This window comes from Hylobates moloch, unplaced genomic scaffold (genome assembly GCF_009828535.3).
Source record: "Hylobates moloch isolate HMO894 unplaced genomic scaffold, HMol_V3 SCAFFOLD_6, whole genome shotgun sequence".
NCBI classification, from domain to species: Eukaryota; Metazoa; Chordata; class Mammalia; order Primates; family Hylobatidae; genus Hylobates; species Hylobates moloch.
In genome coordinates, this window is record NW_026652281.1 from 104,146,924 (window position 1) to 104,160,118 (window position 13,195).

General features: G+C 43.7%; 2 protein-coding genes across 13 annotated transcripts in view; both read left to right on the top strand.

Annotated features, from left to right (window-relative positions):
• The window catches only part of ZFP90 (ZFP90 zinc finger protein), a 35,210-nt gene that overhangs the window by 15,927 nt on the left and 6,088 nt on the right, over positions 1-13,195 (top strand). For all 10 annotated transcript variants that reach the window (XM_058441141.1, XM_032157736.2, XM_032157744.2 and 7 more), the window contains 2 exons: positions 10,783-10,909; positions 11,259-11,354. In XM_058441141.1, coding sequence (XP_058297124.1) covers positions 10,783-10,909; positions 11,259-11,354 — 223 coding nt within the window. The remainder of the gene's footprint in view (positions 1-10,782; positions 10,910-11,258; positions 11,355-13,195) is intronic.
• Positions 11,233-13,195, top strand: part of CDH3 (cadherin 3) — a 163,934-nt gene continuing 161,971 nt past the window's right edge. For 2 of the 3 annotated variants that reach the window (XM_058441136.1, XM_032157731.2), the window contains exon 1: positions 11,234-11,354. The gene's annotated coding sequence lies outside the window, so the exon portion shown is untranslated. Of the gene's footprint in view, positions 11,355-13,195 lie in introns of all 3 variants that reach the window. The other variant, XM_058441137.1, reaches the window with a different exon arrangement.

Below are 13,195 nucleotides of genomic sequence, written 5' to 3' on the forward strand. Positions count from 1 at the left end.
TTGGGAGGCTGAGGCGGGCAGATCACGAGGTCAGGAAATCGAGACCATCCGGGCTAACATGGTAACATGGTGAAAGCCCGTCTCTAATAGAAATACAAAAAAATTAGCCAGGCGTGGTGGCGGGTGCCTGTAGTCCCAGCTACTCGGGAGGCTGAGGCAGAAGAGTGGCGTGAACCTGGGAGGCGGAGCTTGCAGTGAGCCGAGATCACGCCACTGCACTCCCACCTAGGTGACTGAGCGAGACTCCATCTCAAAAAAAAAAACTGTTTCAAAAATAAGATTATTTTCCTTAACTTTTCCGTGTTGTATTACTTTTATTAAAGTATATCTTATGGCCAGGTACAGTGGCTCACACCTGTAATCCCAGCACTTTGGGAGGCTGAGACGGGCAAATTGCATGAGACCAGGAGTTCGAGACCAGCCTGGGCCACATAATGAAACCCCATCTCTACTAAAAATACAAAAATTAGCCAGGTGTGGTGGCACACGCCTGTAATTCCAGCTACTTCGGAGGCTGAGACATGAGAATCACTTGAGCCCGGGAGGTAGAGGTTGCAGTGAGCTGAGATTGCACCACTGCACTCCAGCCTGGGTGACACAGCAAGACTCTGACTCAAAACAAATAAAGTATATTTTATTAAAGTATGTGAGCATATATAATATTAGAGACTTTTTACCTTTAATATAATCTTTTTCAATTTTTAAAAATTTTGACAAAATACACATAAGACAATCTTAACTAATTTTAAGTGTACCGTTCAGTCATATTAAATACACTCATATGTAATGCAACCATCACCACTATCCATCTTCAAAACTCTTCACCTTGTAAAACTGAAAACTCTATAATCCATTAAACAATAACTCTTCAGTCTTTCTTCTTCCAGCCCCTGCAACTACCATTCTGCTTTCTATCTGTATGATTTTGACTACTCTATCTTACATAAGTGGAATCAAACAGTATGTTTTGTTTTGTTTTGTTTTTTATTAAGACAGAGTCTTGCTTTGTCACCCAGGCCGGGGTGAGTAGCGCAATCTCGGCTCACTGCATCCTCAGCCTTCTGGGTTCAAGCAGTTCTGCTTCAGCCTCCTGAGAGCTGGGACTACAGGCATGTGTCACCATGCCCAGCTAATTTTTGTGTTTTTAGTAGAGCTGGGGATTCATCATGTTGGCCAGGCTGGTCTCGAACTCCTGACCTCAAGTGATCTGCCCACCTCAGCCTCCCAAGTGCTGGGATTACAGGCGTGAGCCACCACGTCTGGCCAAAATCATACAGTATGTATCTTTTTGTGGCTGGCTTATTTCATTATAATGTCTTCAAGATTCATCTAAGTCGTAGCGTGTATCAGAATTTTCTTTCTTTTTAAGTCTGAATACAGTACTTTAAAATAAAAGCCTTTCTAAGGCTAAATACAATTCCATTTTGCTTATCCATTCATCCGTTGATAGACACTTCGGTTGTTTACATGTTTAGCTATTGTGAATAATGCTGCTATGGCACTGAACATGAACATGAGGCATTGAACTATTGAACGTGGGGGTACAGATATCTCTTTGAGACCTGACTTTGAATTCTTTTGGTTGTATACGCAGAGAGAAATTGCGGGGTCATACGGTAATTTTCTTCCGGAACCACCATACTATTTCCATAGCAGCTGTACCTTTTTCCATTCTTAACGACAGTGCACAAAGGGTTCCAATTTCTCCACGTCCCCCCAACACTTGTTATTTTCTGTTTTATCTTGATAGTAGCCATCCTAACCTGTGTGAGGTGATATCTCATTGTAGTTTTGATTTGCATTTCTCTAATGATTAGTGTTTTTGAACATCTTTGTATGTCTTCTTTGGAGAAATGTTTATTCAAGTTCCTGGCCCATTTTTGAATTTTTTTTTTTTTTGGATTTTTAGGAGTTCTGTATATATTCTGGGTATTAATTGCTTAATAATCTAGACTTTTTGATAGAAAAAGTCATTTATGATCCCTCTTCCTTAGGACCTCTGTATTTGTTTTGATGAATTTCCTTTTCTCCTTATGCATGTTTTTCCCCTTAAACATTTTTAATTATAACATATTTTAAATTTTGTATAAGTTTTGTGAGGATTCTTGTTGTTGTTGTTTAAAATCAGTTTTAAGGCCGGGCGCAGTGGCTCACGCTTGTAATCCCAGCACTTTGGGAGGCCGAGGCAGGCGGATCACGAGGTCAGGAGATCAAGACCACGGTGAAACCCCATCTCTACTAAAAATACAAAAAATTAGCCGGGCATGGTGGCGGGCGCCTGTAGTCCCAGCTACTCGGAGAGGCTGAGGCAGGAGAATGGCGTGAACCCGGGAGGCAGAGCTTGCAGTGAGCCGAGATCGCGCCACTGCACTCCAGCCTGGGCGACAGAGCAAGAGTCCGTCTCAAAAAAAAAAATAAATAAATAAAAATAAAATCAGTTTTAATGACTATATTATATTGCTTTGTATGAATGTACCAACATTTATTTAGCCATTTCTCAGAGAACATTTAGGTTATTTCTGAAATTTTTACTATTATACATAATGCTGGGATAAAATTCCACTTGGTTACAATACATAAGTTTTTCAAAATACAGTTGATCTCTCTCTTTTTTTTTTTTTTTTTTTTTTGAGATAGAGTTTTGCTCTTGTTGCCCAGGCTGGAGTACAATCTCAGCTCACTGCAACCTCCGCCTCCTGGGTTCAAGCGATTCTCCTGCCTCAGTCTTCCAAGTGGCTGGGATTACAGGCATGTACCACCATGTCTGGCTAGTTTTGATTTTTTAGTAGAGATGGGGTTTCACCATGTCACTCAGGCTGGTCTCGAACTTCTGACCTCAAGTGATCCACCTGCCTCGGCCTCCCAAAGTGCTGGGATTACAGGTGTGAGCCACCGTGTCCAGCCCAGGTGATCATTTTTTAGTATCTGTATTACTAAGGGAAATAGCCAACAGAGAGAAAGCACTCTCGGACAGGTTTTGGTGTCATGCTTATCCTTAATTTGTAGAAACATTCAGATTGCTTTTCACCTTTTTCTGTCTTTTGAAAGCATTTACCTATAAAACATTTAGACTCAGGATTTTTATAGACAAGATGGTTTGGCAACAATTTTCTCTATTTCCTCCTGAATTATAAAGGTTTCTGCTTTTTTGTGTAAACATCGGTAGTTTAGAATTTAAAAGTTTTTTGTTAAGATTTTTTGCATTTCTTAACACACTATTGTGTATTTCACTGTTTTGTTTATCCTCCTATTTTTTTTTTTATTTTTTTTTTGAGACGGAGTTTTGCTCTTATTGTCCACGCTGGAGTGCAATGGCACAATCTTGGCTTACCGCAACCTCCACATCCCAGGTTCAAGCAGTTCTCCTGCCTCAGCCTCCTGAGTAGCTGGGATTACAGGCATGCGCCTCCACACCCGGCTAATTTTGTATTTTTAGTAGAGATGGGGTTTCTCCATGTTGGTCAGGCTGGTCTCGAACTCCCGACCTCAGGTGATTCACCCACCTCGGCCTCCCAAAGTGCTGGGATTACAGGCATGAGCCACTGTGCCTGGCCTTATCCTCCTATCTTGAAGTTCATCTTTTAAAAATTTCTTCTTACTAGATTTATCAGAGGTTTTTCTATTTGGCTGGTGCTTAAGAGGAACCAGCCTTAGATTTGGCTGTTAATGCCATCGTTTTTCTGTTTGCCTCTGCTTTTTATAATCCAAGAATTTAATTCACTAACCCACGTTTTTTTTAAATCCTCGAAACAACTCCTCATTTTCCTCCAGTGAGAATTACCCAGATTCTGTATCCATTCACTCAGCAGACATGTTTGGAATGCTTGCTCTGTGCCAGGCAGTGGTTCTTAACCAGGGTCAGGCTTCAGAACCAGTCAGGGAGTAGTGGCTGCTTCCTGTGGGGTGGTGACAAGGCTTCAATGAGGAAATGTGAGAGTGCACATAAATGACCGAGTTCAGTGCTTGCCTAACAGCGAGTGTTCGAGAAATCTGAGCTGTTGCTTTTTGATAGTGAACCACCTCAGGAGCTTTTAAAAGATGCTGGGCAGGACCCTCCATGCATGGACAATTGAGAAAAGCTGCCCAGGTGATTCTGGACACTCCACTTGCAGTGTCGGAGATACTAAAATGAAAAGGAGTTTAAGAAATTCCTGGCCGGGCGTGGTGGCTCACGCCTGTAATCCCAGCACTTTGGGAGGCCGAGGCAGGTGGATCACGAGGTCAGGAGATCGAGACCATCCTGGCTAACATGTTGAAACCCCATCTCTACTAAAAATACAAAAAAAATTAGCCGGGCGTGGTGATGGGTGCCTGTAGTCCCAGCTACTCTGGAGCCTGAGACAGGAGAATGGCATGAACCGGGGAGGTGGAGCTTGCAGTGAGCCGAGATCGCGCCACTGCACTCCAGCTAGGACGACTGAGCAAGACTCCGTCTCAAAAAAAAAAAAAAAAAGAAGTTCTTGAGGGAGAAAAATGTAACTAGATAGCTACAGTTCTGAAATGGAGATGGGGACCAAATGCTGAAGGGGGATGGGGAGCACGGAGGATGTGAGGAAGCTTCAGGAGAGAATGGAACAGTGAACTGGTTCTACAAGGATGACTAGGAATTTTTCCTGTGGAACTGAGGGAAGAAAGTACATTATGGTCAGAATAGGATGTATAAAGGCAAAGAGACACAAAAGAATGTTACTGGAACAAAGAGTCCATGTGGCAGAAGCTTTGGGTGTATGACAGGAGGCAGCATTTGAGAGAAAGATGGCCTGAGGTGGAGACCTAGAACAATGTAGAACAGTGGTGTCCCAAAGAAATACACATTCCATGTATAATTTTAAGTTTTCTAGTGGCTACAATGTAAAAAGAAACAAGTGAAATTAATTTTAGTAATACATATTATTTAAAATAATATATCCAGAATATTATCATCTCTACATGTGATATTTTAAAATTACTAATGAGGTATTTTACATTTTTTCCCTGATAGTAAGTCTTTGAAATTCAGTGTGTATTTTATTTTATTTTATTTTATTTATTTGAAACAGAGTCTTGCTCTGTCGCCCAGGCTGGAGTGCAGTGGTGCAATCTTGGCTCACTGTAACCTCCACCTCCTGGTTCAAGCCATTCTGCTGCCTCAGCCTCCTGAGTATCTGGGATTACAGGCGTGTGCCACCACACCTAGCTAATTTTTGTATTTTTGTAGAGACTGGGTTTCTACATGTTGGCCAGGCTGGTCTCAAACTCCTGACTTCAGGTGATCCACCCACCTCAGCCTCCCAAAGTGCTGGGATTACAGGCGTGACCCACTGTAGGTGTGAGTCACTGTGCCTGGCCCAGTGTGTATTTTACTTAATCACACATGCCCATTTGGACTAGCTACATTGCAAGTGTGGCTTGTAAGTTTGTTTGCTCTTTTTCTTTTCCTCCTAGTATTTAAAAGCAGTTTATAATTGGGTGAACATCTAAATCCTTAATTTAAAAACATAATGAATAGCCACATGTGGCCAGTGGCTGCCATATTAGACTGTGTGGCTCTAGATTGCCATTCCCTGGATTAATGCTGTCATTGGCAAGGGAAGATTTCAGCTGGATTTGAAGGATGAAGGCAAGGGACTGAATTCAGGAGACATTTCTGAGGCTTTTGGTGACTGCAAGGCATAAAGGAAAAATGAAGAGTCAAGGAGGAGGTCCAGGTTTCCAGTCTTCAGTACTGCAGATGGTGATGCAGTAGGAATCTGTGTGTGTGCAAAGGTTGACAGTGATGTTCTTCTCTCTGTACACCATTGTTAGTTACATTGTCAACTATCAGCTTATTAAACTATGATTGGTCTGGTATCAGAGGCCACTGAGTACTTAAGTGGAGACACCACACTGTATTGCCGTAAATGTGATGTTTTCTATTTGGGCAAACTCTGTATTTGTACATGTCCTTTTTGGAAGTGCCCTTTCACCCCATCTGCTCATAAAACTCTTTATTTCTGTAGTTCAGGGAACTCATGTTATTGATGAGGTAATTGGATCTCCAGGAGGTGTACAATCTACTCAAGGATATTATGCATTTATTCATTATGGAGCTTTGTAGGAGCCCATGAAATTGAGTCTTCTCAACTTAGTATATGCTGTTCCTAGTTCCTTGCTTTGGGCTCCACCATTTGGCCAAGATCCTTGTATGTCAGCATAAGGAAAGGGAACATGTGATACTTTTTTTTGAATCTCACTCTGTTGCCCAGGCTGGAGTGCAGTGGCACAGTCCCAGCTCACTGCAACCTTCGTCTCCTGGGTTCAAGCAGTTCTCCCTGCCTCAGCCTCCCAAGTAGCTGGCCTCTAGTGATCTTCCCACCTCAGCCTCCCAAAGTGCTAGGATCACAGTTGTGAGCCACCATGCCCAGCAGTCTGGCAGGTTTTAACAAGATCTCTCTGGTTGTCATATGGAAAATGGACTTGGGTGGTGGGGCAAGAGTGAGAGGAGAGATGAACTAGGAGGTTGTAGCAGTAGTCCAGGTAAGAGATGGTGACACGAACTAGGGTGAGGGTGACAGGAATAGGGAAATGTGGGAGGCAGTGAAGGTTTGTGGGTTGTGGTTTTTTTGTTTTGTTTTGTTTTGTTTTGTTTTTTGAGACGGAGTCTTGCCCCGTTGCCCAGGCCGGAGTGCGGTGGCACGATTCAGCTCACTGCAAGCTCCGCCTCCTAGGTTCATGCCATTCTCCGGCCTCAGCCTCCCCAGTAGCTGGGACTACAGACGCCCGCCACCATGCCCGGCTAATTTTTCTGTTATTTTTAGTAGAGATGGGGTTTGACTGTGTTAGCCAGGATGGTCTCGATCTCCTGACCTCGTGATCCACCCGCCTCAGCCTCCCAAAGTGCTGGGATTACAGGTGTGAGCCACCGCGCCTGGCCTTGTTTTTTTTTTTTTTTTTTGAGATGGAGTCTCGCTCTGTTGCCCAGGCTGGAGTGCAGTGGCACAGTCTCGGCTCATTGCAGTCTCCACCTCCCAGGTTCAAGTGATTCTCCTGCCTTATCCTCCTGAGTAGCTGGGATTACAGGCGCCCGTCACCACGCCTGGCTAATTTTTGTATTTTTAGTAGAGACGGTTTCATTCTGCCTTCCCAAAGAGTTTGCCACGTTGACCATGCTGGTCTTGAACTCCTGACCTCAGGTGATCCACCCACCTCAGCCCCCTAAAGTGCTGGGATTATAGGCGTGAGCCACTCAGTCCGGCCGCAGTGAAGTGTTTGTGAACATGATCAGATTTGTGTTTTGAAGTAACTCTGATAGTGCCCAGGGGAAAAAAAGGGGGTTGGGATCAAGAGTTAAAGAACAGAGGCCAGTGGTTGCCCTGTCAAGGCAAGAAATGATGAGTGGCTTGGAGCAGACGTTTGCTTGCTGGTTAGCACATTCTTCACCTTGAGTGCAGACTCTTTGGGAAAGCAGAATGAAACCAGGAGGCCGGCCAGGTTCAGAGGGTCACACTTGTAATCTCAGCACTTTAGGAGGCCAAAGTGGGAGGCTCACTTGAGCCCAGGAGTTTGAGACCAGCCTGGGCAACATAGTGAGACCCCATCTTTATTAAACAAAATAAAACGAAAGAAACCAGGAGGCCATATGTTAAATATGAGGAACCAGTTAAGCAAAGGAGTCCTGATTGGGCAATGACTGTTACTAAACCAAAGAGACAATATGTCTAGAGGGTAGAGTAGGCAATGGGGAGAAGGTTTTACTTCTCACCACTTATCTCAAAATGGCTGGTCCAACCCCTTTATCCTTGCTGGCCATGCCTCTCCCAAGACCAGCCTCCCTTCTCAAGCTTCCCAATCCCTGGATTAGATTCCCACATTTTCTTCTTCCATGCAGATGGCACTTACCTCTTAGGACCTGGTACAGAGCCTACCTTGAAGTGTTCTCCCCCTCTCCCAGTCTTTCTGCTTTGTGCGCCTGCAGCACCTCACCTTACTGTGTACTGTCTCATATTGTGCTCTAATAAATAATGCTTTTAAAATAAACTGAACCGTATTCAAGGACTGCAGTGTTTTTCTTTTGCATTTTTAGTCTGCCACAGTGTATATAGTAAATCCAGGCACCTCGTAAATATCTGGTCAGTCAGATCTGTAACCTTGATCAGAAAATTGGCCCCTGTTTCATCCCTCCCCTGTTCCTGCAGGGACACAGCCAAGTGTTGAACAGAAATATGGGGCAGAGGAGCCATATGGTGTGTGGATGTGGTCATGCACCTCACTCAGTAGAAGGGGCCACTCCTGCCTTTAATATTCAAATCTCATCCATCTCCCTAAGGCTCAACTCATTCAGGAAACAGAGGTATAGTGTGAGTCAGGCACTTTGCTGGGCAATGGTGGCGTAGAATTTAAAAAACAACCAAAAGTATTATCCCTACCCTCATAATGTATACTGTTTAACTAGGAAAACAAGTATTAAATAGATGAGTAGGTTTGTTTGAATAATGGTAGGTGTGCAGAGTGGTTTAAAGCACATGATAGGGAGGTTGACTCTCCAGTGGGGGATCAGAAGACTTCACTGGAGATCTAACCAGCACCTGAAGTATGAAATGGAATTAGCTAAGGGAAATGGGAGGAGTGAATGATACCCTTGAGGAATTTGAGTGAATCCGGTTCAGCTATACCTAAGCAAACAAGAGAAGGGTACAGAATAAGCTGAAGCCTCTGTGAAACCTTCCCTCACTGCTCCAGCTAACTCAGCTCTGCTTTCAGCGTCTTTTTGCACTAATTGTCTTTGCCATACTTTATTATATACTTTCTGAGACAGAAGTCTAACCAGGAATTAGCCAGATATGGTGGCGTATGCATGTAGTCCCAGCTACTCTGGAGGCTAAGGTGGGAGGATTACTTGAGCTCTGGCAGTTGAGGCTGTAGTGAGTCGTGACTGAGCCACTGGACTCCAAGCTGGGTGAGAGAGTGAGACGCTGTCTCAAAAAAAAAAAAAAATCCTAACCAAAGCAAAAGTACATAGCCCAAAGAGGCCGTGGTCACAGGTGACTCATGGTTTAACGAGGCCAAGTGATTCTAGACAATCAGCTCTGTAGCATCAGAACTGACAATTGGGAGACATGGGGCACCTCAGCCAGCCATGTGTCCATGGGATGGTGGAAGAAGAAGTGATTAGAGTAGGGTATGAAGCAGTGAAAGACCTTTGACCTAGCCATTGTAATTTTAGCTAGCGAACCAGGAGAAATCCTAGCATGTTTCCCAAAGAATATTTATTACGGTAATGTTTATAATAGCAGAATACTGGAAATAATCTCAGTACCTGCTGACAAGGACTGGTTCATTGATTCATTCAGCAAGTATTTTTTAAGCCCCCACTAGGTGCTGGGCGTTGTTCTGGGCACCAGGCATGTAACTGATCAAGATAAAGTCCCTGTTCCCATGGAGCTTACAGTGGAGAGACAGACAATAGGGTAGCAAGCTAATATCTCCGATCATTGCTAGAAGCACAAGTGTCCTTTCTATTGGAATCTATTATGTTCTTGAGTTCAGGTGTAAAGAACTGGGCAGTGAGAGATAGCTGGACTAGCAGGAAAATTAAACACATAATGTGATGGATAGTGGAGGTGCTAAGACAGCCTTCCCGAGGAGGCCATGCTTGAGATGATGCCTGAATAACTGGTTAACTAGTTGTCAACCATGTGGAGATGCAGGAGGCTAGGGAATAACAAACAAAAGGGCTGGGAACAAGTTTGATGTGGTCAAGGAATATCAAGATCAGCATGTGACAGCCTGGTGAGCCATGAGGGAATTGCATTTTACTCTTTCTTTGAGACAGGGTCTCACTCCGTCATCCAGGCTGGAGTACAATGGCATGATCATGGCTCACTGCAACCTCCGCCTCCTGGGCTCAAGTGATCCTCCCAGCTCAGCCTCCTGAGTAGCTGGGACTGTAGGCACACACCACCATGCCAGGCTAATTTTTTGATATTTTGTAGAGATAGGGTTTTGCTCTGTTGACCAAGAGTTTGATGGTCTCAAACTCTTGGGCTCCTGTAACAAAGGAAGTGAATGGGCTCAAGCGATCTGCCAGCCTTGACCTCTCAAAGTGTTGGGATTACAGGTGTGAACCACCCGTGCCCTGTTGCATTTTATGCTTAATACAGCAAGGTGTTGTTTGTTTTAATCAGTGGGTACCTGTGATACAGGTGTACTGTGGATTACTATGAAGCAGTTCAATAAGGTGCAATTATTCCACTATGCAAAGATCTCCAGGATACAGAGCTAAATCAAAAAGCAAGTTGTAGAACAATATGTATGGTATTTCATAAAACAAGATTCTGTGTCGGGGTGTTGTGAGTATGGTTAAGTGGGTGGGTGGGGTGTTAAAAAACATGAACAAGGGACTTTGTGTATACACCAAACTATTAAGAGTGGTTATTTCTGAAAGTAAAGTGGGATTGGTTATGGCAGTGAAGGAAGGTCATCACTTTTTACTACCCACCGTATTTGGATTTTGTAACAAAGAAAGTGAATAAGCAGCAATGAATTGGTGATTGTATTAAAAGGCTTGGCTTTGAAAGAAACCAAGAAGATAGCTAGGTAGGGATACAGGTCTGCAGGACAAATTGCCCCTCATAACTTTCCTGCCTGACATACTAGATCCTTTACAAAATTATGTAAAAAACGAGTTTACGTAACCCAACGTTGACTCCTCAGTCTAACAAATGTGTGATCACCACTTGTGATAGATACTACAGTATGTTCCCAGCATTGCCTTAGAACATTTGTGGGGTTGATCCCCAGTTGAGCAGGAATGTGATCTTACAGGAATCAGTGACATTCAAAGATGTGTCTGTGGACTTCACCCAGGAAGAATGGTACCATGTCGACCCTGCTCAGAGAAGCTTATACAGGGATGTGATGCTGGAGAACTATAGCCACCTGGTTTCTCTTGGTAAGGACCACTTCTCTGAGTGTCTTTCCTGCTGATGGGTCTTTCCTTCCTTGGTTGCTACAGTGGTGGTGCCCAGAGCTTAGGTAACTGTGACCAGGGTGCTCAGGGGTCAGAGCTTGTTAATCTTCATTGGGACCCAGCTTTATGGGGTTTTGAGCCTGCTCTTTAGGTAAAAGGTCTTTATTTTGCAAAACTGGGAATAGGCAATTTGACTGCATGACTCCTTAAGTTGCACCTTTTTTTTCCTTCAGAGTTCCTGAGGATCAAGGACTAGTACTGACTTGTCCTTAGGAGGGTTCTTTGTCCACTTGCACAAACAACCAAATCTTGTGTATTTACCCATGAGCAGGATATCAAGTTTCCAAGCCAGAGGTGATCTTCAAATTGGAGCAAGGAGAAGAGCCATGGATATCAGAGGGAGAAATCCAACGACCTTTCTATCCAGGTAAATGAGTGAGAGGCATTAGGAGTGAATGCAGATAATGGCACAACTTAGGGAGGGGGAGATACCCTCCAGCAGCTGGCTTGGGATCTCCTAGATCTGCATAGGAGGCTGAAGCCATCGCCTGGCCGACACCTCGTAGGTCTCTCTTCAAAAGGGTGCTCCTGCTCTTGCTGGAATATTTTTCCTCTGGTGGCCTCTGATTCCCTTCATTAATTAGAGATCCCTTCTCTTACTCATTCAGAATTGAACTCCTGTATTTCTTCCTTGAATTGAACTCCCGTATCTCTTTCTTGTATTGAACTCCCCCAACTTTTCCTTGTTTAGTCTTGCTGCTTTCACTGTCAGATGCCCCAGACTTGTAGGAAACACCCACAGCCTTCCTTAATTCTCTCTCCCTTCATAACCTGCCTTCAGACTCCGTGCCTTGCCACCATCTTCTTCCATCTCACGTTCATGCTGCTTTGACTCATTACCTCCCTCCACGGTTCCTGTAGTATCCTCATCTCCCAGTTTCTCGCTTGTTAAGTACTGCTTAGCTTTATGTCGTTAGCTTTTCTTGCTTTTCCCCCTAAGTGACCCTGCCTTAAGGAACCTGCCTTCTAGCCTCCTTTCTTGATTACCTCCTTAACAGAGTACCTGCCTCCTGGTAGTTGCAGCTCTTTATTCTATGCTGTAGACTCAGAAGTCTTCTTTATTTGTACCATAGTTACTTTCATCCTTCTCAGAAGTCACATAGTTCATATTAAATTCATAAAATCTAAATTCATTACCTTTCATCCCCCACCAGTATATTTTGCTACCTTGCCTATTTCCCATTTCTACCCTTGCCTGTTAGAATCCAGTGGGTTTTTAATTGCTCAGGCTGGACACCCTAATTAGTTTAGTCTTTTATTTCAACCCAGTTTATTTTCTTCCTATGAGAAGTAGCTTAGATTTTCTTGCCTTTTAACTTCTACTGGTGGCAATGTAAACCAGGGCCCAGATTTTTTAATTAATTAATTAATTAATTATTTTATTGAGACAGGATCTCACTCTGTCACCCAGGCTGGAGTGCAGTGTCATGATCTTGCTCACTGCAGTCTCTGCCTCCTGGGCTCAAGCAATCCTCCCACCTCAGCCTCCCAAGTAGCTAGGACTATAGATATGTGCCACTACACCCAGCTAATTTTTTGTATTTTTGGTGGAGAAGAAACAAGGTTTCACCATGTTGCCCGGGTGGTCTCAAACTCCTGAGCTCAAGCGATCCACCCACCTTGGCCTCCCAAAGTTCTGGGATTACAAGCGTGAGTGACCACACCAGCCTAATTTTTTATTTTGAGACAGGGTCTTGCTCTGTTACGCATGGTGGAGTGCAGTGTCTCTGTCACAGCTCACTGCAGCCTTGACCTCTTGGGCTCAAGCAGTCCTCTTCCCTTTGCTTCCCAAAGTGTTGGGATTACAGGTGTGAGCCACTGCTAAGGTCCCAGATTTAGACTGCTGTAATTCCCAGTTGGAATAGCTCACTCTGTTTTTTCTTTTCATAAATCAAATGGATTTTTAAAATTATAGCTTTATTGAGGTATAATTCACATACCATGAGATTCACCCCTTTAGAGCGTAGAGGTCAGTGGTGTTTTCATATATTCAGATAGTTGTACAAACAGCAATGCTATCTAATTTCAGAACATTTTCCTCACACCAGCAAGAAACCTCATACCCATTAATAGTTACTCCCCATTCCCCACTCCTCTCACTACCTGGTAACCATTAATCTAATTTCTATTTCTATGGATTTGTATATCCTGGATAGTTTGTATAAATGGAATCATATAATATGGCACTGGCTTCTTTCACTTAGCATG